This window comes from Cygnus olor, chromosome 4 (genome assembly GCF_009769625.2).
Source record: "Cygnus olor isolate bCygOlo1 chromosome 4, bCygOlo1.pri.v2, whole genome shotgun sequence".
Classification (NCBI taxonomy): domain Eukaryota; kingdom Metazoa; phylum Chordata; class Aves; order Anseriformes; family Anatidae; genus Cygnus; species Cygnus olor.
In genome coordinates this window covers 28,101,816-28,129,436 of record NC_049172.1, presented here as the reverse complement: position 1 = coordinate 28,129,436, position 27,621 = coordinate 28,101,816, and the positions used below count along the sequence as shown (strand labels likewise).

Sequence of the window (27,621 nt, the reverse complement as noted above, 5' to 3'; positions counted from 1 at the left end):
CCGTCCCCTCCCCATCACGTCGTTGACGTCACCCGCCGTCCCGCCCGCCTCATTGGCCGCGCGCCGCGGTCTCACTATCCTCACTCCACGCCTTCGGCCAATCGCTGCCCGCGCGCGGCGGCCACCTCCCGTCCCTCCTCACGCCTGACTCTCCGCCGCTGCCGCCGGCCAGCCAATGGGCGCCGCGCCGGGGGTTACCCCGCGGCCAATGGGCGGGCGCGCTTGAGGAGCCGGCGGGCGCGGCGCTTGTTATTGCTGCCGGCGGCGCCGAGGTGAGGGGCCAGGGGGCTGCGGGACCGAGGGACCCGGGTTCGAGTCCCGCTGCGGGTGAGCGGCGCCGCTGCGGGGGAGCGCGGTGCGGGGCCGCGGCTGGGTCTGAGCCGGGGCCTCGGGTGGGCGGCGGAGGGGGCCGGGGGCCGGGCACCGCATGTGGGGACCCCGCTGGGGTGGGTGGGTGGAAGGGAGCTCCGTGCCTGCAGCCTGGGGCCGGCCGCCATGCCGGGGTTGCCCGGGATAACGTCATTTGTGAGCCTCGTCTGGACCTCTCATTGCTGCTGTAGTACAGTATTTAATTAATTGTGTCTTATTATGGGTGACAACAACGAAAATGTGTCTTCATCCATTGCTCAAATCTCAAAGTCTGAGGGACAGTCGCCTCCCAAACCGACCTCAACCTTGGTTCACTTACACCATTCTCTAGAAATAACATCGGCCTTTCCCCTCCCCTCCCTGCTTTTACCCTCAAGGTGATTAACAACTGAGGTAACGATTTTTCCGAAGGTTAACTGCTATCTGTTCCATTCTCCTCAAAATTTTCAGGTTGCTCGCCGAGAGCTGTGGAGGAAGGGTGACTGTGATGGTCTGTGCCTGAGCAATGGCAACGAACGACAGCGTTAACATCTTGAACTCTGCCTATCTGGCGGTGGAATACATAGACTCTTTCCTGCCTGACAACCCCCTGCAGCAGCCGTTTAAAAATGCTTGGAACTACATGCTGGACAACTACACCAAGTTCCAGATTGCGACCTGGGGGTCGCTTATAGTTCATGAAGCTTCGTACTTCTTGCTATGCGTACCCGGATTTGTCTTTCAGTTTATACCGTACATGCAAAAGTATAAAATTCAACAGGTGAGATAGGGTTGTGATGTTGATGTTGCCTGATTTGTCATGGAACGTGTAAAGTAGGACATAGGGCTGCAGTTAGCTTCCAGTTTATATGAATGCATTTGTCTCTATCACTATGGGCAACCTGGAAATGAGAGAGAAAAATTACACCGTTTGGGAGGAGATGAACATAAGGAGATTTGGAGAAGCAAAGGAGTTTTTTTAGGGAGGGTGATCGGTCCATTGTGGTGGTATAGAGAGAACAAGGTATGTCAGTCTGTGTGGTTACCAAGTTAAATTTTCTCCAAGTAAATTCAACAGGGGAAGGTACAGTGGGATTGCAGTATCTGTTGGTAGAGATGAGCCATAGTATTTTGAAGGAATTGTATGTTGTGCTTATTTGCTAGCACGTGTTCCTTTTGAAATATGTCAGTGCACATGTTCATGATTTTGAAGTATTTTAATGATGGAGAAAGTCTAGAACAGACTGCACGCTCTTAATTGGGTTTTGCTTATTAATGAGAAGCAAAGGCGCATCTGGCATCTAAAGGTGATTGTCTTCCCCAGCTTCTTTGTAATATTAATTGGAAAGGAAATAGTACCCGTTCCTGAAATTACTGTGATACTTGGTAAAACGTCTCCCTGCAAAAACTATTTTTTCAAAACAGGGTATTTCTTCACAAGCTTTTATCTTCAACTCATCTTTGTATTCTTTAAGCTATGGAAATACTTTGTGTGGCGTGAAGAAGAAAAGTTAACGTATATTTGTGTTAAATTGTTGAATCTGAAATGTTCTTCCTAATTACAAATAGTGGGTTAACAAAAACAATTTGAGGTGACTGGCGAAGACAGCTTCTGGTAATAGAAACTTTTTACAAGAAGCTAGCTTAGAAAAACGAGAGCCTTCAATGAACTGAATGTAATCCCATGTAATTTGTATTACCTGCGTTAATGTGTGTCATGAAGGACCTGCTACTCACCTGTTAAGGTGAAATGAAACTGCCTCTGAAATAATTTTTGCAGCACGTCAGTTATGCGCAATAGAAGTGCCTAACACAACTGATTGTTTTCTCTTCTTAGGATAAACCAGAAACGTGGGAAAAACAGTGGAAGTGTTTCAAAACGCTCCTCTTCAATCACTTTTTCATTCAACTTCCTCTAATTTGTGGCACCTATTACTTCACAGAGTATTTTAACATTCCATATGAATGGGAACAAATGCCTAGATGGTAGGTAGATATTTCACTTATGTTCATGCTGAATGGGGAGTACGGTTATATATTAACAAATACTGTGTGATAAAGTTGATGATGATGCTAACATAACTTTTTTGGCTAACAGACTGTGTTTGCTAATCACTCCACAGGCTTATCTGCTGTACAGCTTAGTAGATTTTTTTTTTTTAAGTGGCCCCAAATTGTTCTGGTGTTTGGAGAAGAAAGGAAATTAGGAGGGAGTTTATGGAAGCAAAGGAAGGTTTATAATGGCTTGGCGTAAAAGTTCGACTTTTTCTTAATCTAACTTTTTTTTTGATTATCAGTGGTTCCTCCTAAGTGTTTCTTTCCCCCCACCTTGTTTTATTTCATAGCAGCAGTGTATCCTTCCAGGGAGAGGAACCTGTTCCACATTCCTCTTTTTTGCCCTAAACTGTTGAGATACTTAAGAAAAGAAAAAAAAGTTATACCCTCCTTCCACCCAGTAGTAGTTCTTTATAACAGAAGATCATCTTTCTTAGAGTTATCTTCTATCTGGTTTAGATAGCTGATATGGTTTCTATATCTAGGTCTTACACACACTGTGGATTTTTGTTACTGACCATATGTGTAAATTGAAATGGCAGCTTGCTATGCTGCGTGTTAGCTCCAGCATGCCAACAGATGAGCTGATAGGTACGAGGACTAACGTGTATTTTTATGTAAGAAGGTAGCATCAATGCACTGTTAGTCAGTCAGAAACATACATAAACATTTCTTACCCCTATTAGTGTGTAAACTATTTCATGTTTCAAGACTGCATCTGCTAGTGTATTCTGCAGCTAATACCTCTTTCTATTTTTTAAAGGTACGTTCTGCTTGCCCAGTGTTTCGGATGTGCAGTGATTGAGGATGCCTGGCACTACTTCCTGCATAGATTGCTGCATCACAAGAGAATATACAAGTACATCCATAAGGTTCATCATGAGTTTGTAGTATGTATTCCTTGATTTTTTTTTTAATTGTTTTTAGTATATGCAGACTCATACAGTTTGTTTAAAAAGTTTATGTTGCAGACTTAAGAGTTTTACATCCTTCTGACAGGGAGATTGATGTCTTTTCCTGAGCCATTTGTCAAAACAGTCATCCATTTTGTTTCTGAAATCACCTCCTGTAATTTTATTTCATTTATGAGAACGATAGGGTGCACTCAGTTCTTGCTGAAATTTAGTCCTATCTGTTGAGCTGGAGGAAAGCAAGCTTTTAAAAACCTACTATAAGCCTGCTTGTTAGGGGAGGAGGAAATGGTAGGTTTCTGGCTTTGTTTGTCAGTTCTCCACCCCTTGGGCATCATCCAGAGCGCAGCAACCCTCAGAATGCTGTCCAACAGGCTGCTCCTGCACTGCCTGGGTGCCCACATCACCTGGGCAGCGCACTTGATTCGGGGGAGGATCGTAGCTGTGGAAGCAGTATAGGTAATCGTGTGATACTGCATTGGGAACACAGTGCTCCCAGTACAGAGGTATTTGGGTGGTTCTGCATTTATCGGCATTGAAGCTGACAGTGAGCACAAGGTAATGAGCCGTGCTTGACTGGAGGTGGCACTGTGCTGAGCTTACACGGTGTAGGTAATACCTAGTTAATACCTCTCTGTTTCGGTGGCACTGTTTCTGGAGCACAGGGCTCAGTGCTACTGTTTGCCTAGAGCTGTGTTGCGGCACATAAGCTGTACCGTGCTTGATGTAAACTGCAGGCTGCTGTGTCTGGGGTGCTTTGTACAGGCTGCACATAATAAAGAAATTTGGTATGGATTTGTGCATGCAGACGCATCCGTGTATGTACGTCTGCTGCAGCAGCTACTGTTCTCCTCTTTCTCGTGGCAGCCCTCAGGTTTCTAGCAGGAGCAGATTCTGGCTGGTGTTCTTGTGTATCCTACAGTTCCTACAGAAGCGATCTGTAGGCTAATGGCTGTTTCACTAAATAACTTTCCCTGACAATAAAAGCTGATTACTTCTAAACCATCCTTAAGCCAATTGGTGGACTTTATTTTTTTTTCTTCCAATAGCCTAATGTTGAAGGTGTAACTTTCGCTTTTTTTTTTAAATTATCTTTCTATAACAGTTCCACTGTTGAAAACTCAGTGGAATTTCTTTCCTGGTAAATCAAATATAGGAATGACTGGTGTATATATAAGAAAAGTTTTTTAGATTTCATAATAACATTTTCTATGATAAGAGTTTATTTAAAAGAAATTATTTTTTTTTTTTTAAATATTTAATTTTAAATAACCTTCCAAGTGAATCCTGATGCTGAGAGTATTTTGGCTTCCTTCTGCTTTGTTCTGCTTCCAAGACTGGATGTATAGCAAAGCTGATGGGAGCTTGCCAAACACTTCAATATTCCTGAAATAACTCTCTGGCCTGGGGTCGTGATAAGCCTAAACAAAACCTTTTGACTTTAATAGTGAAGTGCTTGGAATTGCTACCGTTGGAATCGAAGTCATTACGAACTTGGAATACTGCTCTCCTGGTTTGCCAAGGGGAGCTGAACACTTGGGTTAAGGCCTGTGCTCAGTCAGACCACGTCCTTTTCCCACAGCATTATTCTGCTTTTCCTTCTGGAGTCCTGTGGGGAAGGGGAGAGTACCACAGAATGGTGATGCTGATTTGGAGGTGTAGAACATTGAAAATGGTGACAGTTTTCCTGTGTCTGTTATCTTTTTGTAGTCTCCTTTTGGAATGCAAGCAGAATATGCACATCCTCTGGAAACGCTTATCCTCGGAACTGGCTTTTTCATTGGAATTGTTGTTTTCTGCAACCATGTGATTCTTCTCTGGGCATGGGTAATATGCCGCTTGATGGAAACCATTGATGTACACAGGTGAAATCCTCTTTGCTTTTTTAATAGTTTTACTTTTCCCTGTGTCTCTTTTAAGCTTTACTGTTTGTTTTGTACTGAAATGCCTTTATGCATCGTACAAAGAATAACAGTCTGAACAGTTATACTGTCTTCTATTTTTGACGTAGTATTGTCTGCAAATCTTGTTGATTAAAAGAGTACTACAGACCATTAGTCAGATCATCCTGAGGAGGGTTTCAGGAGTTAGGTGTCTTATTAGGCTGTCTGGCTCTAGATGTTAGGTGTACGGTTGATCTTAGGCATATTAGAATGTCAAAAATCAATTACAGAACATGATGCTCCAGCCAAGAGCTTTTTAGTGCTTTGTCACTGGATAAGAGAAACTTCAGGCTATACAACTGACCATCTTAAAAGTAAAAAAAACTCCTTTTTTTTCTTTATGGTAGATGTGAAGGACAAGACTACTCATCTGTGTAGTAAAATTGACTTCTTTCAAATTTGGCTCCAAAATGGTAATGCAAATCCAAGAAGGCTTAGTTAGGTTAATCTGCAAATGAATGACCTTTTCTTTTTTGTGTCCAAGGGGAAAGAGTTCACTTTTGAAATGTTAGCATCACACTTGACCTTGTGCCTGTAAATACATTATGAAGCATATAGTGTCGTATTGTAAGTTGTGTCAAGTGTTTTTGTGGAACATGAGCTAATAACTGGCTCACTGTACAAATCATTGCCAATTTAGGAGTCTGTTGGGCAGAGTGAGAAGTGTATGTTGTGACATACCAAAGTAATTCGTGCAGAGTATGAGTCTTTGACAATTATAATGGTGGTTTGTTGTCCATATGAGGTGTTCATAACAAATTGCCTCATGCTCTCCCACTAGGTGGTGGTAAGGTCTTTCCATTACTCCTAAGCAAGACCTGAAATCCCTGTAAAGCAAACTCTTCTGGTTTTAATATCATTTTAATTTTGTATTTTGAGTTTTAAACACTTGAAGAACATGCAGTAAGCAGAAAATGATTAAGAGCAGGAATATGACAACTGTAGATGATTTGAGCTGCTGTTTGATGAGCAGATGAGCTGATTGGTGTTTATAGCTTGCTGTCACTAAGATTTTGGTTTTTGTTCTGCTTTCCTAACATCACTCTTGAGCCAGTTAAATCCACTAAGCCAGTGGGAAGTCAGTCACTCTGATATCCTAGGTGTCTTGGTTTAGATTTTTTGTGTTGCTTAGAAAGCTGAGCTAAAAAGGTCACTGAGTGCCAAAGCTGTTGTGGGATAGTTAACAGAAGCATTTGCCTAAGATAGGAGGGGATTTTGTTTTCCTGTTGAGCTAGTGTTCAAGTGATTTATTTTATGAAGTCCTAAAGCAAAGTTCTTTGATATCCTACAAAGGACAAGTTAGTGTCTGTATTATGTGGTTTATATCTGGGAAGAATCCTTACTATAATTGCATTTTTTTTTTTTTCTCCCCTCCACAGTGGCTATGATGTTCCACTGAACCCTCTTCATTTGGTGCCTTTCTATGCTGGGGCCCGTTTTCATGATTTCCATCACATGAACTTTATCGGCAATTATGCTTCAACCTTCACGTGGTGGGACAGAATCTTTGGCACAGACTCTCAATTCATTGCCTATAAAGAAAAAGAGAAGCAGCAGCAGCTCATGACGAAGAAGGCTAACTAAAAATCCAGTGTAAAAATTCTGATGCTAATACTGGTAGTCAACTTTTGCTTTTCTTTAAAGCAAAATAGTGATCGGATATTAAGCAGAAATCATGTTCCTTGGCTACTAAGTGGTAGGGAAAAAAATGCTAATTAAATTGCAGTATCTTCCTAATGGGAATGCTTTCTATTTTGTATGTAAGTACTGCATATATTTTAACTACAGATTTAAAGAAGATGCAAAAAAACTGAGATGACTCGTGTCTGTCTGTTTTTTTTGCAAAAATTATTCAGTTTTATCTTTAAAGTTTCCCACTTTGGTTCCAGGTAGAACTGTACACATACTCTAAAATTGAACTTAATTTTTTAAAATACAGATACTTAAATTTGTAATATCAAATAGAATGTTAACTGGTATCATCACTGTATTTAAATATTGGGTCCAATTTGCTTTAAACCAAAACATCTGTTAATAAGAAGCTTGGACAGGCCGTTTGCACACTGGATAATGCGAACTGTATATATGAGAATACCTATCAAGACATGAGTTAGCAGACGTTCCTGATCTAGACTTACTGTTTTTTTTTTTTTTAGATTACAAATAAAAAGAATAGAAGTTTTTATTTGAACAAACTTTTTGCTGCTCTCTGAAGTTACTCTGTCATTGTACTTAGCATTTACATTACATTCTTTTCTGTGTTGTAATTTGCTGAACTGACTTGTTGCTATATTTGCACTTGTGACTGATGAAATAAATGTGGTTTGGTTTGATACGTGTATTATACTTTTCATGTGAATACAAAACTGGCGAAGAACACGTAGGATATAGTGTTTTACTTTGTTGATCTCTTCTATAAAGGAAGCGTTATTTCTATCGTCTAAATAGTTTACGGGTAGAACTTGTACAGAGACAGCAATAAGAAATGGAAACAGAGCATCTTGTAAGTTCTGCTGGTTTGTGTTTTGAGGGACTTGAATACTTGGACCTATTCAGTGTAGCCACAACTTCTGGGACAAGTGCATTTTCAAATTAAGCTATAGCTTTCACAAACCAGTATCTTAACATCTACTACTTGAGTTGCACTAGTAGTAGAAACAGTTTTCTAATATTGTTGAATCTACTCTAAACATGTCTGTTGCACAGGAAACAACGGTGGAAGCATTTAAAAAGGGCTTAAAGCCTTATAAACATCTTGCACCTTGTATTTTAATGTCTGATGCTTCTCAGATTTCAAATGTCGTTTCATTTGCTCTATAACTTCTTTAGAGATGCTTGCAGGTTTTTTTCCATGCTCGAGAGCACATGAATCTTGATGCTGCTTCACATACAGTCCACTGTAATCCTGTAAAGTTGTTAAAACCATAGAAGTGCAGATCAGATCAGGCTTCTAACAACAAAAAAGAAATGTTAATGATATTCAAACAGTGATTGAAATAATACTTGAGGTGTAGGAGTAGTTCAGATTACTCTTCTGGGTGTTGTGCTGTGGAACCTTTTACTAAAAAACATGTAACCTTTTACTTCTGTCTCTATCCCTGCTGAAATATGGTGTTCTCCCTTTCTCCCCTTTCCTCTGAAAGAAAGCAAAAATACTTGGCCGTGGCAGGTGAGTGAAAGTTGAAAACCCAGTATTGTTCAGTTTTTAGCACAGACCTAAGACTTCCTGAATCCATATGCACTACCAGCCTGAAATCTCCATGGTGGAAGTAACCTCTTTAATCCGGTTTCAAAGACTGCCTTTATCCCCTTTGTCAACTCCCACTCTCATCCTGCAGCTGCAGCTATGCTTAGCCTTACTGTATTGAACTCCTAGCCTAAAAATACAAGGAGCTCTCAGTGCTTCAGATTTTCCTTGTATACGTGATTCTATTAATTGATTCTTAGCCCATTGGTCTGTGCCTGTACATATGCTGTCACATTATGTATGACTGTGAGCCAATTGCTTAAATACTCCAGTAAAGTTACTTGTAAAAGCTTGTCTCATCAACTGTTGGAGAGCTCAATCACAGCAGTAAAAATCTGTGATGACAACTGAAGTTGTAATGTAAATTCCATTCCTCAAAAAGTTCTATGAGTAATGAAAGCATCAGTGACATTACTTATACAATCTCTTTAGGTTTGGCCAGTGTATGTCTTGTTTTTGTTTGTTTTGTTTTGTTTTCATGAGTGGGATCCCTATTTTGCTCTGACACCCATTGATAGGTTATATTTTGGATTATTTTAAGCATATGATTACTTGGATTCTCTTTCTTTAACAAATTCCTAGAGAACTATGCAACTTGTGTTTTTTAAAAAAAAATCATTGGAAAAAATGTGCTTACTGGACCTCTCTCAACACAGGAATTTGCACTCAAAAACCACGGGTGTGTTTTGCTGCAGGACTCAAATAGGCTTGCATTCTCCCTCTACCACCACACCTTTTCATATGCAGAACCTTTCTTGTATTTAGTACCGAACGTGGCACTCGCCAGTAAATGAACTCATTTATCTTTTGTGCATTATCAAGAATGGTGTTAGGTAATTAAATTTTTGAGGGTGTAGGCCTTTATTTAATAAGAATTTGCTGATTTTTTTTTCCCCCCGCATATGTAGTGTGGGAGACTAGTATGTGCAGTTCTGAAAACTAACAGTTTGTGCAGTAGGAAAAAAAATTGAAGCAACATACAGGGAACAGTTTTTGGCTCTTCACAAGGCTTGACAAAGCCTTACACAATCTGTTGTCTCCTTTATTCTCTTTAGCAAGGAGACAGATTTAACTCTTAAAAGTGATAGCAAAGGGGAATAAGCAGGGTAGCAACATTTTTCAAAACCTAATCTTTTCATGGAAGTCCAGCTTGGTTTAAGTAAGGTTCAGCTGTGAGAAGTAACAGCTTGTACTGTCCTCTGGGCTGTGATAAATAATTGATTTCTGTGAGAGTGATGAGAAGTAACTGCTTGGTTTTTGGAAACTTAGAGAGAAGAAACTGTTAAGATTAGGACTGCACAACAATAAACTCCCTTTGGCTGCTGATAGGAGTAAGGTAGCTTACATTATGCTACAGCACATCTTGCCGTAAGGTACGATATTTGTAAATGTTAGATTTTATTTCCTCACCTGGTTTGTAATAACTGCTGAGTGTTTCAAGATGATTTAAAAGCAAAATGTGGTATATTTATAGAATTTTAACATTCATTTATATTGAAAAACGGTATCAGTGAAATCTCCATGTTGGCTACAGCTATTTATTGCTAACTATAGCTATTAGTTATTATAGTTATTAGATATTATTATAGTTATTAGATATTATAGTTATTAGATAGATGTTATATAGTTATTAGTTATTATTAGTCCATTGTCTCCAAATCTCAGTCCCATTGCTGCTGACTCTCTCCCTGTCAGTTTTAGCCTACTGGTAAACCTTAGCTACTGAAGCCTGTAACTGTCAGGCCCAGGAAAGAGGCAACTTCTTGCCATTGGCTCTTGCTGTGGTTTTCTATCCTTGAGGGTGATAAACACACTTATCAAATTGCTTTTCAATTGTATTTTTCATCAACTAACCAAGTTACATCACGTCCTTCTCAGCGAGATGTTTCCTTTATTTCTCACATCGCTTCTGTGGCTTTGTCTCGAGTTTTCAACACCTTGTTTCCAATGTGCCTGTCAGTTCTGCTGGCAGTGGTCCTGGACCACTCTCACTAATATCACCTCGATGGTATAACTGCATCCTTCTTCTCAACCACTGGGCTTCTGTCGAAACATTCAGAGATAAAATTAGCTGTTCCACAGCACTACGCTGGAAAGTGCAGGTGAGTTACCCACCTGTTGTGGTCTCTGTGTGCTCCTAGCAATGCCATTTGCCAGACTGCTCTAACTGTGTTTTGTATTTCTTGTTCTGAAGTGTAATTTGCTAATTGCTGTGCTGAAATATTGCTCATTTAAATAGGCTTGACTTACCAGGTAATTTAAATCACTTTCCAGCGCTACTGTATCCTTATTCCCTGTTCTGCTGACCTTGGCCATCTGTAAATTTCACCATTTTTGATTCATATTTATGTAACCACTGAATAAATTAGACCCCAGACTTGAAATACTGCTCCCTGTGGAAGAACACTCCATTAGATGACTCACCACTTTGTTTTTTTTTGTTGTTTGTTTTTTAACAAAGCTGACAGCCAGTTCTGAGTACCCTCAAAACGGTGCTGCATGGCAGGTTATCTGTACGAGTGTTTGGCAGCACAGCTGTGATCTATCAGAGGCAGCTCAGGACTTCAGTGGTCAAAACCTAGCATCATCCCAGGAGAAGGCTGTTGCTGTGATCCGAAATGGGGCAGTAATAAGCTACTGCCACTGGTGTAGGTATCCCCACGTATGTGTCAGATCCGTTTTGTATGAAGTTCAAGTTGTGGTCTATAAAAAGGCTCAGCCCGGAATTGTTACACGTATAGCACGTTCAACTCCGTGCCCCAGCAAGCATGGTAAGCTCTTAAATAACTGACAGGGCTGAGTTTCAGTAGCATGGGTGAGTCATCTAACAGGTGGAGACACAGTAAATGAGTCAGTCTTGGAATACATAACTTGAAGGTGATTTTATTTCCTTTCCCCTCTCTGTAACTCCTACGTTTGGATTTTTAAAAATTCTTTCTATATGTGTTTACATCTGTGTTGACCTGCCTTGTATTAAGACCGTTCTCAAAGTACTGCAGAAGCCATGACGTCCCATTTCTCAGCCCTGTTTTGCAGACACCCAGGAGACAGACGAGCTGAGTTGTGCAAGGCATTTGGAGCTTGGTACTAGAAGCTCCTGTCTTGAAGGCAGGCTTACCTTCAAGTGACCAGTGCTGTCAGGTATGATATGTGTATACAGCCAGCTGTCAAAGAGGTTTTGTAAAAGCTTCCTACATCTTCAGTTATCTCTACCTATTTGCCTGGTAATCAAGACTGAAATCTTTTAAAAATTGATTGGAACTGTTCTATTCCTATCATTAATGTCTTGATTCATTGAAACTCTTGGCAGCTTTTCGTTATTTGTCTTGATCTTTTAGGACATACATGTCCTATTGCTGTTCTTACTGAATAGCTGTGCAGTGTTAATACTGTAATGAGTCTTTCAGAATTTTTTCAAGAATCCAAAATGTGATATAACTGAATATTAGCAGATAACTCTTCTAAGAAAGAACTCATCAAAGACCAGCTAGTGATTCAGTCTCACTCCAAACATGCTTCTCCCTTTCATGTTATGAGCATCCTACTCACTTAGTTGTATGCTAGAAAAGTCTTCTTCACGCCCTCTTAGTTCTGTCCAAATATAAACCAGAGGAATTTACTGAGTATTTCCACAAAATCATTATTAACAGTATTGCTATTTAATAACATTAATAACAGTATTGTTTCCACAAAATCATTATTAACAGTATTAATAATGTAAAAATCTGATCTCCATCATAGGGTGTTTTTAGGTTTTCTGTTATTCCTAATATACTTTAAAAACTGTACACAGCTTTCTGGTTCTATTTTGGGTTTAGAAAAGAAAATAATTGCCTCAGACTTCTCATCTTGCCTCAGAAATAAAGCACAGTTGCTAAAGTCTTGTAAGTAGAACTCTGTGAGCGTGAGGAGCTTTTTTAGCACCATTTATTTACATACTTGCTGGTGAGTCATGACTTGTTGAAGAGGACATATTCAGGCAAGTCAAAAATATCTGAAAATTTGAATCACATTCACCAATTTGTTTTAGCCAAAATACAGAATGGATATGTCTATATACAGATATATATGTATATGGGAATGAAGTTTTTTCACCATTACCAAATTATTTAGGCTGCATCTGTTAATGAATATAATCTACTATTCAGTGTCATATACAGGCATAAAGGAGAAGTAAAACTGATTTGAAATCTGCTGATTTTCTGGGCAGGGAGCCCTTGAGATCTGTTCCCTGCTCTAATGAGTATTAGTAACTTACCAAGGCCAGACCCAGGAGCCTGGTTATGAGTACAGCCTGGGAATGCCTTTGTGGTTAGAGTATTCCTCTAAGACTAAAGCAAGTGCAAAACCTTTTTCCACGCTACAAAGAAATTTGGCCATTGGCTGTGAAGATGCTCATTGTCTCTGAACTGGAAAATATGGGGAGGGGTTGGATAGAGTGGAAGACATCAATTTATTCCTCCTACTCAATTCTGTATGTGAACTCAAAATGACATATTTCATAGAATATAATGCCCTGTTCTACAAAAGAAATATATGTGCATGTGTTTTTTAAGTACTCATTCTCTGATTTGTTTGTTTTTTGAAGGGGAAGTGTTAATAAATGTGGAAATTAATGTAAACCCATTCAGGTCTAGTCGTGATACTAATTTGATGTAGTGGAATTCACTGCTTGAATAGATTAGAAGAAAAAGCTGATTTCTGAGCCCACTCCTATCTTTTAATGACTTTGCATTTTGGGGGAACAAATCTGAAGGGAAGCCAATGAGAGTTGCTACACTGCACAAAGTTCTGTTTGACTGATCAGAAAGTTCTCCAGGAAATGACACTGTAAGTCTAAAATCACAGAATCAGCAGATTTATTTGCTTTATGTATAAGGCATAAAGGAAAGTGGCAGAGAGAAGAATATTTAGCCAGCAGCGTACATAGCCCACAAAACAGATAAAGAATATAAATCTTTTGAAGGCTCTGTCAGCTACCTTTATTTGCAATTCATCTTGGAGCTCTGAGGGTGTTGCACATTTGCATGTAATTTTGAAGTGGCCTGAAGTCATAAACAAATTTGTAAGGCAATTCGTGCTGCTTGGGAGGAGAAAGTCAGAGGGATGGCTGTTCAGTGATTCTAGGTCTAGACAGAGATTGTGGAATGAGGAAACAACATACCGGGTTGTCTCTACATCCAAATCCCGCAAAACGCTTAAAGTGAGCTTGTATTTGTGTTGTCACAAACCCAGCGCTAACATGATAGAATGTGATGGGCATCTTGCACAGTTTTCCAGCAATAAGAAAGGAAAGCTGAAGGCTCCAACGACTGCTCAGAAGGGTTTTTGTGCACAGTTGTGCTCCTGGAATTAAACTGGGCAGGGAAGTTGAACATGTTGGCTTTGAAAGATGGTAAGGACTGGGTGAGGTGATTTTTGGTTCTCGCTATGAAGATACACATTGAAAAACCCAGGGCTGACAGTCAGGACACTGAAACATACTGAGTGCATATGAATATACACATTTAGATATGCAAGTATTTATATATCGTAATTGCATTTTCAGGTGTGAGTTTCAGATGCTGGATGAGTTTCCAAGCCGGTATCGCCAAGTGACCACGCAGATGTTCTCCTAGAAACATTATTTCCATTATCCTCTTGGTTGGAACTAGACAACCTGTAATTCAGGAAAATATCCATAGGGTCAAAAAGGATTATTACCAAAGCTGCCTGAGAATGGATTCAGTGGAAAAGGATGTTACACAGGCTCACCCTTTTAAGTTAGAAGATGGGGGTAAAAGAGGTGTCAAACTGGGGACGAGGTTTGCTTTGTAGAGATGGGTTGGATGTGCGATTTTCAAACTCTTCAGTATTTTGAACCTCTGAAAATTTTCAAGTGAGGCTTTGTGTCCTTTAAAAAAATCTGCTACGGAAATTGCTCTTTAGCATTTTTCTTTTATGGGTTGTTTTGGGGCAGTTTCGATGTAGTCTAAACAGCTACACTTGTAAAAGCAGGTTGAAAAAATGGATGGTTTCTGCTGTCCTGCAGCATCAGAGCTCAGTGGCGGTGGTGGTGGCTCTCTGTAACTACCTGAAAGGAAGGTGTGGGGACCTGGGGGTCAGCCTCTTCTCACAGATAACTAGTGATAGGACCAGAGGGAATGGCCTCAAGTTGTGCCAGGGGAGGTTCAGGTTGGAAATGAGGAGACATTTCTTCTCAGAAAGAGCAGTCAGGCATTGGGATGGGTTGCCCAGGGAGGTGGTGGAGTCACCGTCCCTGGGGTGTTCAAGGAAAGGTTGGATGTGGTGCTTGGGGACATGGTTTAGTGGGTGACATTGATGGTAGGGTGATGGTTGGACCAGATGATCTCGGAGGTCTTTTCCAACCCTAACGATTCCGTGATTCCATTGCAAGTGGCTCCCCCAGAGCCCCATGGAGGAACCCGGGATGTCTTCTCCGTGTGAGCAGCCTCCAGCACCAGGTCGTGCCTTACCCGTGGCTTTCTGCGGTGCACCAAAGCTACCTCCAGGACCTCCGCAACACCCCCGAGCCTTAACTGCCCCAAGACATGCCCCATGGTGCAGAAATGCAGCCCCTCTCCGCCCCCGAGCAGCCCGGTCAGCAGCAGGTGCCGGCGGGGCTGGGCGGCCCGCCCCCTCCTGCGGCTGCTGCGGCTCCTCCCGCCGCCTCCCTCCGTCTGTCCGTCCGTCCGTCCGTCCTTCCCTCCCTGCCGGGCCGGCGGGAGTGTGTGTGTGCGTGTGTGTGCGGGGATGGCGGCTCGGGTGCTGCTGGCTCTGTGCGGGCTGCTCGTTGCCTGCCGGGCGGCCGAGCCGGCGGGGGCGGGCGGCGCCAGCCGGCGACGGCGGCTGAGTTCCGAGGAGGGCATCTCCTTTGAGTACCACCGGTACGCCGAGCTGCGGGAGGCGCTGGTGGCCGTGTGGCTGCAGTGCCCGGCCGTCAGCAGGATCTACACGGTGGGGCGCAGCGCCGAGGGCCGGGAGCTGCTGGTCATCGAGCTGTCCGACCGGCCCGGCGAGCATGAGCCCGGTGAGGCGGCGGCGCGGGGACGGGCAGGGGGACGGGGACATTTTGTGTGAGGGGGGGCGCGGACCTCCGGTGCTGCCACCCCCGGAGGGAAGAGGGATCCTGAGCGGGGCACCTGCGGTTGTCCCCTCGCCCTTCTGTGGGTTTCGGAGCAGGCCCCGAGTGCCGGGTTTATAGCTGGAGATGGGCTCTCCCCGGAGCGGGTCCCTGCAGCCCTCTGAGCTGGACCCAGCTTTCTGCATCCTTAGGGGGTTACGTTTTTAGTGACCGCTTAGGGCTGCAGGCGGGGGAGTTTAGAGGTCGTTTATTGGAAGATAGAAGAGGGAGGCAGGGTAACAAAGCATCATCTTGCAATAAAAACATGTAGAAATTGCACTGAAAGCCAAACAATTTATCTGTGGTACATTGCCATCTCAATGCAAAGGGTGATCCCGAAGCTAAGGCTTAACCTGTCACCGCTACGTAATTTGCACGCTAAAACGATGCACGGCTCCTGTTGTAACTGAGTTACTGGCAGGGGACAGTCTGCTGCAGCTCTTTTATCTGCTGCTTCTGTCAAGCCAGCTGAAATGGGGAGAAAAGGAGCTCTGGGTGCAGTCAGAGATGGAGGCTCCTTCTCCTCCTCCAGCTGCTGCTGTCGGGGATGTGGGGAAGGGCTCGTCGCTGGGCCCAGGGAGAAGAGAATCCGGCTTTATGTCACTGAGCGATATCAAACTGCAGAAACGAACATTTCCTTTGGACTGCATCCACACATAAGCTGCGGGGAGCACGAAGGGTGTTCCATGCTTCCTACAGTGTGCTGGGTCCTTCACAAAAGGAGGCCCGTAGATGAAAAAGCCACATGTTTTAATGCCCAAATCACATGTCGGGGAGTGTGATGAGCACTGGCGATCTGTAGTGGTAGATGCTGAAGATACTGTGTGTGTGTGGTTTTCTTTTTTTTCCCCCAGAGGATTAACCAGGATTTGAACCAGAGCATGCTCGTTTTTATTTAAACCTTCTGTATCCTTCTGCGAGGTATGGGGCATTGCTCAGAAAAGCGGAGAGCTGCTGCAGCCTCTGTTATCTGCAGTAGCACATGAGAGACTCGGGATCCCTTCACGAAGGACAGACTCATGCCTAGCTAGGGCTGTGCTCCTTTGAAATAATCATAAAGGCACTGACAGCGTCTGTGCTGCTCTGTTCCAGAGCCCAAACACCTCGCCATGATGCTCATGGTTGTATTAGAGGGGTTTTCTACTTAATAATGTGCCCTTTCTTCTGCTGTGCAGTAAAAGGTAGCACTGTTTGTTTTCCTGTGTGAGCTTTTTTAAGCTGTGCATTAAAAGAAGTGGAGCCTTGTACCAGCCTTGGCAGGAGCTGTGAGGCTGCTTTTGCAGCTCTTACCTGAGCAGGGGGATCCTTGCTCACTGTGAGGAGCCATGCTGGATTCCCAGGGCAGAATAGGAATATTTTGTGTGATTAAAGCTTCCAGGATCAGGACCCATCTGATTTATCATCATCTGTTATTAAAAAATGATCAGAAGATTCATAGACACAGGCATGCATATAGATTTTTTTTTCTTTTTTCATGACAGGTTAAGGAGTTGTTATTCCTGAGCATAACCTGTTCCTACAAGATAGGATATATGTCACAAGGTTTATTTTTAAATAAATATCTGTGTAAATGAGATACAACTTACTGGTTTATGATCGGTAGAGACCTTGTGCATCTGTAAGCCAGGTGAGTATGCAGGGATGATACCAGAACTATCCAGTGAGCTGCCATGAAAAAACACAAAAAAAATGTTTCTGCTCACTTAGTGAGCAAGTTGATGACAAAATAAATCCGTGAAGTGTCAGCAGAGCATCAATAAAGATGCTTTATACTGAGTAAAGAGGCTTTGCACTGAGTAAATCAAATCCAGCACATGCATGTATGCATTACATAAGCACACGTATGTTATGCCCGTGCAGTGTTGTGTGAGTTCATTCGGTCACACGTGGACATAAGAATCAACTTCTGTTTTAGAATATCAGCTATTTTTCAAAATAAATTAGTAATACCTGTGCGATATTGAAAACAAATTCAGGAGAGAAATAGAAAAACAATAGAAACATACAGGGCAACTGGAAGAAATCTTTAATAAGCAACCAGAGTGAATCATTAAGGCCTCATCTTTTGCTGGAAAAATATACACTGGGAGGATTTTTTATTTTATTTTTTTCTGAAGACCTGATACTACATTAGAAACCTGAGCAACTCCATATGAGCAAGTCTGATTTCTTTCATAAGCATTTACAAGTATCTTGGCAAATCTTTGAAATACAGATCAGTTACTTGGAGGGTCAGAGTTGCTGAACTTTTCCCAGAGACATGCTAAATGTCAAAAGTGGGAGAGTGCTGAAAGTTTCTGATCCTATGTTAAATGCTAGGAGAATGTGTCGCCTTCTCTGCAGATGTGAGTATTCATTACCCATGTTTCCGTTTTGGTTCATGCCACAGAGAGTTTGTTCTAGTATTTTGTGATTTTTTTTTGTGGCAATAGTTTCTTTAGGCTGATGGAAAAGAAAGTATTGAATAAGGAGAAGTAAAACCTGGAAATGAAGATGTCTGAACTTTACCAAACAGTTCTACGCTGAGGAAGCTGTGCCTTGCAGAAAGTTAAGGCAAAGCAAGATGTGAATGAGCCTATGTCAGTGGTTAGGTGTAAAAGGTGTTACATGACCTGAGACTCAAAGCGATCAAAACATTTTGGAGTGGTTTGATTAAGGGAGAAAATACAATTTGGTCCCCATGCTTGCTAAAAATTGGCAAAGTTGACAGAAGACAGCAGAGGGCAAGGCGAGATAAAGCGAGGAGAAAGAGATGATGGGAAACTGATGATGAACCAAAGGAAAACAGAGAACAGTTGACAGTAAAGCACAGGTTATTTCTGGGACAAAGTAAATAATGTTTTGCCTTAATTGCTGTGCAGGTACGACTACCTGCAAGTATAGCAAATAGACACTTGCTTTGGATGTCTGATGTTCTGTTGAAAAGACGCTAAGTAGATGCTGATCTCTCAAGGCTTTTTTATGACTATAAATAAGCTCATTTTGGGCATAAGTTTGTATTCTTTAATAGCAGTGAAATATATTAGAATCGATTAATGCTGAAAGCAGTTCCTCCACCATTAATGTTCAGCCACTTGTTTAGGCGTGCTGCCACTTCTGACCCATTTGTACCATTGATTTTGGTGGCACAGGATCAGACCTCTCCATTACCGCTTCCCTTCGTACTGCTGAAAATGAGACATCTGAGATTCTTATTTTTTGTTCTTTACCTGAAAAAGTTGCAACTAAAAATTTATCTCAATTTCTAATTTGTTTAAAAAGCAAGCAAAGATTTTTATATATATTTTTTCAGTGTTGTAGTTTGTTATGAAATTCTGCGAGTAAAGATTATTAATTGGCTGGTTATGTGTGGTATAGATTACATGCCCTAAACATTTCTTTTGCATCAAATGGAGAGAGAAGGATGGATGAAAATACAGGCTTTGTGACAACAAAATGATCGGCAAATTTGTGGCATCTTCATCAAATTATTCGCGCTGGAGAAAGCACACAGGAAATCCTGAGAATGTTGGCACTTCAAACAATGTTTCGTAGTTTGTCAAGCCAGCCTGTAGTTCAGAGGAGTTTTTCAATTTTAATGATACTGCTGTTCATCCTTCACCTCACAAGCGTCTGTGAAAGTGGGATGAGGTGCGAGCACGCCGTGTGTGAGGTGGGTGAAGGACGCCTTTGCCCGGCTGTGGGACCCTGTGGGTGTGATGGAGGCGGGCTGTGGGCAGCCTCGCTGGGCCTAGTCCGGCCACGTCGACCTCTGGCACCACCGCTCTGTACAAGACCCTGCTTAGCACAACAGGGAGGTGGGCTGGGTTGGTCACTGGTGGCACAGAGCCAAAATAAGCTGCTTGGCTTTCGAAATCCTGTGGTGTCCCCCTGCTCCTGTGCTGGCCCCACAGAGGAGCCCAGTGTTGGGCTCTTACATGCCTCTGCCCCAGCCTTGCCCCGCAAGGTCAGCAAGCACTGGAGCCAGTTCCTCCTGCAAAAATGTAATTAAAGTCTGCCTGAAAGAGAAGTGAAAACCATGTGTCTGCTGTGTATAAATGAGTGGGGAAATCCAAGATCTGTCTGATAATACAAAAACCGTACTTAGGTCTTATTTCTGTCATTGAAGCACTCCTGCACTCAGCTGTGGTATCAGCCATCTGGGGTAACACTTGCTGGGACAAGAAGTTGTGGTAAGTAAACCTGACAAATACATGGTGGGAGAGTGTTGTTCACAATGTTTGTATTTCAGTGTTGAACAGAAGCCCGTATAATATTTAATTTTTTTAAAAAATGATTTTGGCAGTTTAAGATTGCTACGAGCAAAGTGTTGCCTTTTTTTTTGGAAAAAAAATACAAAACCAGCAGCAAGGAGGCACAGCCGCACAGGAGGGTGCCGTGGTTTTGGCACAGCGGGGGCAGGATCCTGCTGTGCTCCTGGAGCACCGTGGGGACACCACTCAGTGTCACCTTGGGACCTGACGGGCTGCTCCTCTTCAGCTGGGTGCATGCTGCGCTGGGGCGGGCAGCGAGACGTGGTAGCGGTGGTGATGTTAGGAAGCACGCTGTTCGTCTCTGGGTTACGGTGATGTCGTCAGGTGATGCTGCTCTAATTTTGTCACTTACAGTTAATTGCACTTGACTTTGTAAAGCTTCTTTTCCTTACTCTTGGAATTTGCACATAAAAATCTTGTGAGCTATTTGATAGCTCGCATTAATGGGGTTGTGTCCCACGCAAAGTCTACCTATTGCGTGGGTAGCCTTCTGCATTTGGATTTTGTTTCTTTTTTGCATCAGGAAACAGTTTCTTTCCCATCACAGGGATAAGCTACTCACCTGGGAGTGGTTGAGGGCAAAGTGGAGGCTGGCTGCACCTCACTCAGGCTGCAGGAGGCTGAGAGGCTGGAATTAACTTTCCCATGAATTTCAAATTTACTTGTCAGCACACAATTTTTCAAAAATAAAAAGATTTTTCTTCCTTAAATAATGTGTTCTTGTTATTTCTGGATTCATTGTGTCTTCCTATCTCAATTTTAATGCTCATTTAAATATAGAGAGGTACAGAATACCCAGAGAAAAATATTGTTGCTCACAAAACAGGTGCAAATAAAGGAGACGTAGGCACATTTATAGATCACATTTGCAGCTAATTGGTAATGCCATTCACGTTGCCATTGAAGTGGATGGAAATTCACAGTAAGCGTGGTTAGGCAGCTGTGCTAGACAGTCTCTGCAGTGTTTCCTAGAGATTTAATACCCTTTCTCCAAATTGCTTCACTGGCTGAGGTATTTCCATTTTTGTCAGATTGTTTAAAAAGGGTGAAGAGAGGCTATGTGTTACCTGCAGAAGCACTATAGATCCCAGCTACTGCATCTAAAAAGTTTCTCTTTTATTTTCTGGAATAACAAAAACGTCAAATGATCTGTAGTGAAAAAGGCTATAATCACAAGGAGCATAGCATGACTCCACAGAAGGCAGCTATTTTATTTTTCAGGTTTAAAATTAGTCTGGGAGTGTAGAGCATTCTGAGTTGGTTGGTCTGACTCAGACTGGTTTTGACAATCCTACTCCTTTTGAAAGTGCTGATTACTTTGACTCAATTTCTTTTAAAGATAACTTATTCTTCCCTCCCACACCTAAAGAATGCCATAGCAGTTCCCAATGAAGATAGGAGGTGAGCCTGTTCTGTTGTTGCTTGAGGTAAATGGATGTTTTATTCTGGTGAAATGAATGTGAACTCCGAGAACTAGTGAGGAGTATATGCAGCACAGTGATTTCCAAAGATTTTGTGAGATGTTTTGTTAAATATGTAAATTGTAATCATGGGATGTTTCAAAAAGGGACTTTGCTATTATATTGATTCTTAATTTACTCTATTCAGGGTAAACTATTTATTTTTCTGTAATTTAGAGATCAATATCTCAAACCTTTAAATTACACTGAGGGCAAAAGGTGCAAAACAGGTCTTCCTATTTCATAAAAGCACATTTTTTGGCTGTAACAGTGGAGCTGCCATTAGGTTCATGCAACAGGTTAGTATTAAATCTAATTTAGAATTAGTTCTGTGTTCATTCTACCTAAGTTTTGTCTTTCAAAGGGGTACAAGCCTACATGCTGTACATTCATATTCATACAATAATCTTTCTTTGCTGGTTAGTAGGTAGACCTGTTAGTTGGGCTGCAGTGCCCAAACTGACATGCCCTGAACATCTCTCTTCTCTAGTGACTGTGAGAGCTGCTGACATTGGGCAGGCTTCTCACTCAGAAATGTGTGCAAGAGCTTGTTGGAAAGACCTGATGAATACCAGCCTCCATGTTTCATCATCTAAAAATTCTTGTTTTGCTGTATATGCTTGCTTTGAAAAAAAATAGCTGTTTATTTACCCTACGTGATCTTTTCTCAGCAGATTAATTCATTTTGTTAAGTCCCCATAGCTATTTTATTCATATTTGTCCATGTCATATGTCACATTTATATTTTCTTTTTAAACAAAAGTCTCATATGTGTATTACCACAGAATTGTGCTTATTTTTTCATTCAGTTCGGAGGTAAATTGGAAGGGTTTGTAGCTGAGTCCTCTTAAAATTTAGTGGAATTAGGGAAAAGTGAAAATTGGAGTGTGTACTTCAAGACTCCTGGGTAGGTAATTAAAATGATGGGTAGAGGTTTGAGCAGTGGAGTTGCATTTGTTTGGAGGTAAGTTGCAAATCAAAAGCCGGGGTTCACTGAAGTCAGTGGGATCAGGATGGCTGGCAGCTTGCTTTCTGGTATGCTGAGGCTAAATGAAGACACCAAAAGCCTTTGCAGTTAAAAGGCTGAAAACAAAATCTTACCAGGATAATGGTAGCAGGGATAGCTGTTCCTTACGTGGAGCCGTTTCGTACTGTGAACGTGAGCTGCCCGATGTACAACCAAAGAAGGGTGCTGCCCTGGCTGCAGCCTGCCTGCAGCGAGAATAGCCATCGTGTGCCATTTTAAATGCTTACACTTCCACGTGGATCTGCCTCAAAGCCAAGGGCGTTGTTTGGTTAGACGGGACGTGTGGCTGTGTGGCCAGGATTTAACAAACTGTTTTCTTGGCAAAGTCATCTTCGCTGACATGCCAATTTAATGATCCAGGAGATTTTTATGGTATCTGGAAAGTGTGACCCTGACCTTTGCCATATCGGCTTTCCAAACAAAAGAGAAATCGTGCAGTGCTTTGCTATGAGAAAATCTGCTTAGAAACAGAGAAAGCAAAAAAGGTAGTGAAGTGTTTCAAAGATAAAACTTTTTGCATAGTTGTTGTCACTCTACTAGATAAATGAATAACAAATGTTTTGTTATTGCATATTTTCCCCCTGAGATTTCTAGCTGCAAGACATATCATTTGAATGTCCTCCCACTTCCGCATCCCAAAAGGGCGCTGTGTCATTGCCTTTCATTAGCACGTTGCTGTCCTTCAGCATTATGAGCTGTATATTCCTTGCACATCTATCATTCAAAATTAACTTCTTTACTTATGGTAATTGAAGGTTTTGGGATTTTGGCTAGTTCTGCATTTTGCACAAAGGAATAGGTTTTGCTTAAATTTTTGCAAAAATTGGGATGGGATGAGTCTAAGACCTAAATATATACTTCTTACCCATGTAAAAATATGTTACTTAAAAGGGAGCTTTTTGGTAAGCTTACTCTGTGTCAGATCTTCCTCTGATACAAGCTGGATGGTGCTTTAATTTCTCTCCCCCCAGCTGATGAGCATCCATAAGTGAAACTGAAGTCGGTGGGAGTTGTACCTCTGAATCTTCATTATAAGCAGGAGGCTTGTAAATCCTAAAGCTCAAGCCTGCTTGCGTGTGTACCCTTAAAAAGAAGGCTAAATGCAGCTTCCATTCTGAAATAGCCTGCAGTTTAAGCAATGAGTGATCCAAATTTATGCTTTTCAGAATAAATTTCTTCTTTCTTTTTTGTGACATCAGTACACAGCAGGGTGGAGAGAAAAGGGAAGCTGTGGAGTCGGGAGCTGGGCTACTCTGTGTATAATCTTTTCAAACTGACATTGTAGGAAGTTGCTTTGCAGAGAAGTGGTCTTGTGATAAAGGGTGCCTGACTTCTTTTCTGGCTTTACCACATTTCTCTTGTGTTTTTGGATAAGAACATCCTCTCCTTGTGCCTCAGCTTCTCACCTACGTGACGGGGAACATCATACTCCCTTGCTTTAGGTTAGCGTGTGTCGATGCCACGTGCCCAGTACATGTACCTGATAGATGGTGTGTGGCTCAGCATTTGATCTGCCTCCAAGACGCAGTTCCTACCTGCTTCCTCTCTCTTTCTTCCAGTAGCAAGCAGCCTCAGTATTAGTGCTGGCTCAGCTATGCTAACAGGCATGTGGTGAGGAGGAGTCAGAGCTTCTCCCCATTTACCTGCTGTGGATGTACATTTTTTTGTTGTTTAGTGACCTACCTTGATAGGGTGATACCGATTCTCCCTTTTCTTTCAGGGCTGGCAGGGAGAGTCGCAATAGGGACACCTCTATTTGCAGATATGTGTTACAGTTAGGGGGGCAAACCTGCAGTGGAAATAGTACAAATCTTTAGTGTATATCAAATACAAATTTCTAGTGGAGAAACCTATAAATAAACAGAAATAGGATACTGCTAACAGCAGTCAATGCAAAAAGAAAAGTCTCTGATAATGTAACACCTGAACAGAGAAGTTTAAGAGCCAACAAGCTCATCTGACTTGAAAATTGAAGAATTGTCTGAAATAGATGTAGCCATGGTGACAGAGAGGATTAGCAGCCTGAGACTGATTTCATTGGTCTGCTGCTAGCACAAGTCGCTTGTTTGAGCAGCAATATGTTGTCTCATGCTGCTTTATATGCTGGGACCATCTGGCATTAGTGGTATTTAAAGGTGCAGTTGTGTTATGGAAAGAGTTGGCCAACAAGGTTTGATTTATGCTTGTAAGACAAGTTACAAGAGTTAAGAGGTCTTTCAAAAACAGCCCATGCCCTAAAAATATTCTAGAAAGTCACAGCGCACAGAGGAATGAAGTGAGGCTTTGGGAAGCCACGCAGGGAATTCCTGAAGTTGTTTTATTCTTCAGTCAACACAAATTTAAAGTATGCCCTGCACAAACATGCACTTTTGCATGTTTCTTCAGGTGTGTATGTGTGGGCAGCCACCATACACTTTGCAAAACGAAGCCTATACAGCGTGGAGCTGCTTGGGAGCCACAGCTCCAATACCTTGAACAAGCATGAGATCGTATCGGTCATCAGGTTGTGTATTAAGGAGGAAAAGTATCTCAGAGAGTTAAAGGAACAAACAAAGATGACCAAACAGATCCCCTCTAAGATACTTCGGAGTCTGCGCTTCCAAGAAACGGTCTATTTCAGTTTTCTTTCAGTTTTGCTATATACTATTAAAAATAACATTTCTTATCAAAGTATTTGATAAGAAAAGAGTTTTGTAGAGACTAATAAGATAACCTTATCTTTGATCTATTTATAGCTGTTGATGTCATCTCCTTTCCTTAATGCGACTGTAGAGTGGGTGTTATCTTCCAAAGGAGCTTATGCCACAGTGCTGACGTTGCACAGATGCTTGTGAATTTCACTTCTTTCCTTCTTTCCTTCTTTTTCTTTTTCTCTTTTTTTTTTTTCTTTTTTTTTTTTTTTTCTTTTTTTTTTTCTTTTTTTTTTTTCTTTTTTTTTTTTCTTTTTTTTTTCTACTTGTTATCATGTTGCTTATTCAAGATTTTTCCCCAGACAGAGATGTTGTTAAAGAGTGACCAGACAGAAAGTGTTCCCATCAGAGCTTCCGAGTTCCAGCGTGGAGGTCCATGTCTGTGCTAAGCATCATAACAATGCTTAAATGCATAAAAATGGAGGGAAAATTAGCCAGAGACCTTGTTCTCCTGTACAGACTTAAACTAAGTTGAAATCAAAGTTAAATCTTGTTAATAAATGCTCAGAAAGCATACGACTGGAAGCATTTTTACATTCTCAAATACTGACATTTTGTAGTTACAGATGAAATGGTGCTAACAGCTACGTAACACCTGTCCGCAGATATTGATGTGATATCCATTGGATCGTGGTGGTAGGTGCACTGTGTAACACAACAATAAAATAAAAACAAAGGACTTGGGATCTATTTCAAAAACCCTTAGGTTTTAAGGCTTTATTCTGGAGCTCTAATGCCAACATAAATTCTTCTTATGATTTCACTTCAAATGCAAGACCCAAGAAACACACATCTGTGGGTGTTCAGCTCCTTTAAATAGCTTTACAATTATTATATTTCATGCCTAATGTTTTTACAGCTTAGTCCTGTTTTCCACTCTGTCAGAAAGAGTATAGGGCACATGACAAATGCTAAGTAACTTATCTCCCAAGCCCCAGGTCCTTGCTTGTAAGTCAGTTCAATCCCTGTTTTTTCATTTCTATGTCAGTCGTTGAGTTGTGTCCGAGCCAAAGCTTTGGTGCAGTTTTGGGGAGCAGCTCACCCCAAGACCCACCTCGCTGTGACACGGTCAGGACAGCTGCAGGACTGCGTGTTGCTTTGATTCCTGCACAGGCTTCCAGTGCCACCCGGTCGTGGCTGACAACTTCACGTGCCATCTGTGTACATCCACAGCACAACCAAAGTATGCCACGCATTTTTGCAGTGTTGTGACATTAAAATGAGCCTGAGAGGCTGTGACACAGCCCTCACGGATTTCAGGCACTTCAAACTAAACAAACTTGCAAATAATTGCTTCATAAAGACACCTGGCGGGCCATCTGGCTTTGTCCAACCATGGAGGGTGATTGAAGGCCCCTGTTCAGTGAGGGCATAAGGCACCCACACCACTGGGTGTAAGGGCTCGGCTGGATGCCATTAGCAATATAAGCATGGCCATCATTACTCATTTCCAATTTAAAATCAGAAGTTACAGTTTCTTGAAATCATTTGTAGCTTAAAAGCGTAATTTCTGAGGCTATCTGTTTTGGCCAGGTGCTACATCATTCCTTCTCAGTATTTGGTTTGTTTCAGTTCTCCAGATACTGAAGTTTAACATATTAAGATTTGTATCTGGAATGAACTCTCTTTTTGTTTTTCTTTTTTCTTTTTTCCCCCCATTCCATTCATTTCAAAGAATGGAACGCCATTTCCATGCCTGCTACATTGCCAAAGCACTTAGGTAGCCTACTACAGTTGATTAAACCACTCACAGATTATTTCAGTGCAAGGAAAGATGATAGAAGTGATAAACAATAAGATCTAAAATAGTGGTAGTGTCACTAACAGTAAGTATATGAGGTGCAAAGTGCAATGACTTGGGCTGTCTGAAATTGAAATAGTTGCAAGTAGGCTGTCAGTCTCGTAGTGTCCAACACAATTCTTTAGATTTACTGTAATGTGAGGTGGGATCAACATACATGAATTTCTCATATATTTTATGATCTATTTTATTGGTAGCCCTGAAAACTAATGTTTTTTGAAATAACCAGCCAGAAATGGCTAATGACAAGTTCTTACCACAATACCTTTGCAGTAGATCTATAGATCCATTTTCAACAAGGTATTTTCTGTATTCAGTGGATTACTTGTTAATTAATATCTTTCCATACTATGGGGGCAATATCAAAACCTGTATTTAGAAACTGCTGAATTATCAAAAGGTGAAAATGTCTCCTGTACAAAGAATCGACCAAAGCCTCCAGCAATATTCTTTTAAAATGTAACAGAGCTGCTATTAGGTTTGTGCTTGCCTATGCGTTGTCCTAGGGAAATTGCACCTTTGGAGAGGTATTCCGGTGCTATTCCAGTAAGTCAGTGAAATCAGTATATAAGGTTACTCTGGAGTGCTTAGGTGTTAGTCTAAGACTTGACAAAGGTTTAGTGTCCCATCTACACCCCTGACAACCTCTGTGACTTTGAGAAAGGTATTTGGTCTGCCTGGACCACAGTTCGCCCTCTGGACGCAGGAGCGGTGTTTGATGTCTGTGAGTTGCCCAAATACCACAGAAACTGGAGGTAATGAT

General features: G+C 41.7%; 2 protein-coding genes across 3 annotated transcripts in view; both read left to right on the top strand.

Annotated features, from left to right (window-relative positions):
* The first annotated feature begins 128 nt into the window (after positions 1–128).
* Positions 129–7,590, top strand: MSMO1 (methylsterol monooxygenase 1). 2 transcript variants are annotated; one of them, XM_040555907.1, is made up of 6 exons: positions 129–272; positions 820–1,129; positions 2,186–2,334; positions 3,167–3,293; positions 5,025–5,179; positions 6,637–7,590. In XM_040555907.1, the coding sequence occupies exons 2-6, from the start codon at positions 875–877 to the stop codon at positions 6,839–6,841; spliced, it is 891 nt and encodes a 296-aa protein (XP_040411841.1). In that variant the 5' UTR covers positions 129–272; positions 820–874; the 3' UTR covers positions 6,842–7,590. The 2 variants fall into 2 exon arrangements, with proteins under 2 accessions (XP_040411841.1, XP_040411842.1); XM_040555908.1 differs by having other exon boundaries at positions 182–327.
* A 7,616-nt stretch (positions 7,591–15,206) lies between these two features.
* The window catches only part of CPE (carboxypeptidase E), a 55,246-nt gene continuing 42,831 nt past the window's right edge, over positions 15,207–27,621 (top strand). The window contains exon 1 of the mRNA XM_040555791.1: positions 15,207–15,534. Within this exon, the coding sequence (XP_040411725.1) occupies positions 15,258–15,534 (277 nt within the window). The 5' untranslated portion in view covers positions 15,207–15,257. The remainder of the gene's footprint in view (positions 15,535–27,621) is intronic.

Bases quoted from the DNA above. Each gene is read 5' to 3' on its own strand.
- MSMO1 (XM_040555907.1), top strand. From the start codon at position 875: ATGGCAACGAACGACAGCGTTAACATCTTGAACTCTGCCTATCTGGCG. The intron at 2,335-3,166 runs GTAGGTAGATAT...TATTTTTTAAAG, and splicing joins TGGGAACAAATGCCTAGATG to GTACGTTCTGCTTGCCCAGT. The intron at 3,294-5,024 runs GTATGTATTCCT...ATCTTTTTGTAG, and splicing joins AGGTTCATCATGAGTTTGTA to TCTCCTTTTGGAATGCAAGC.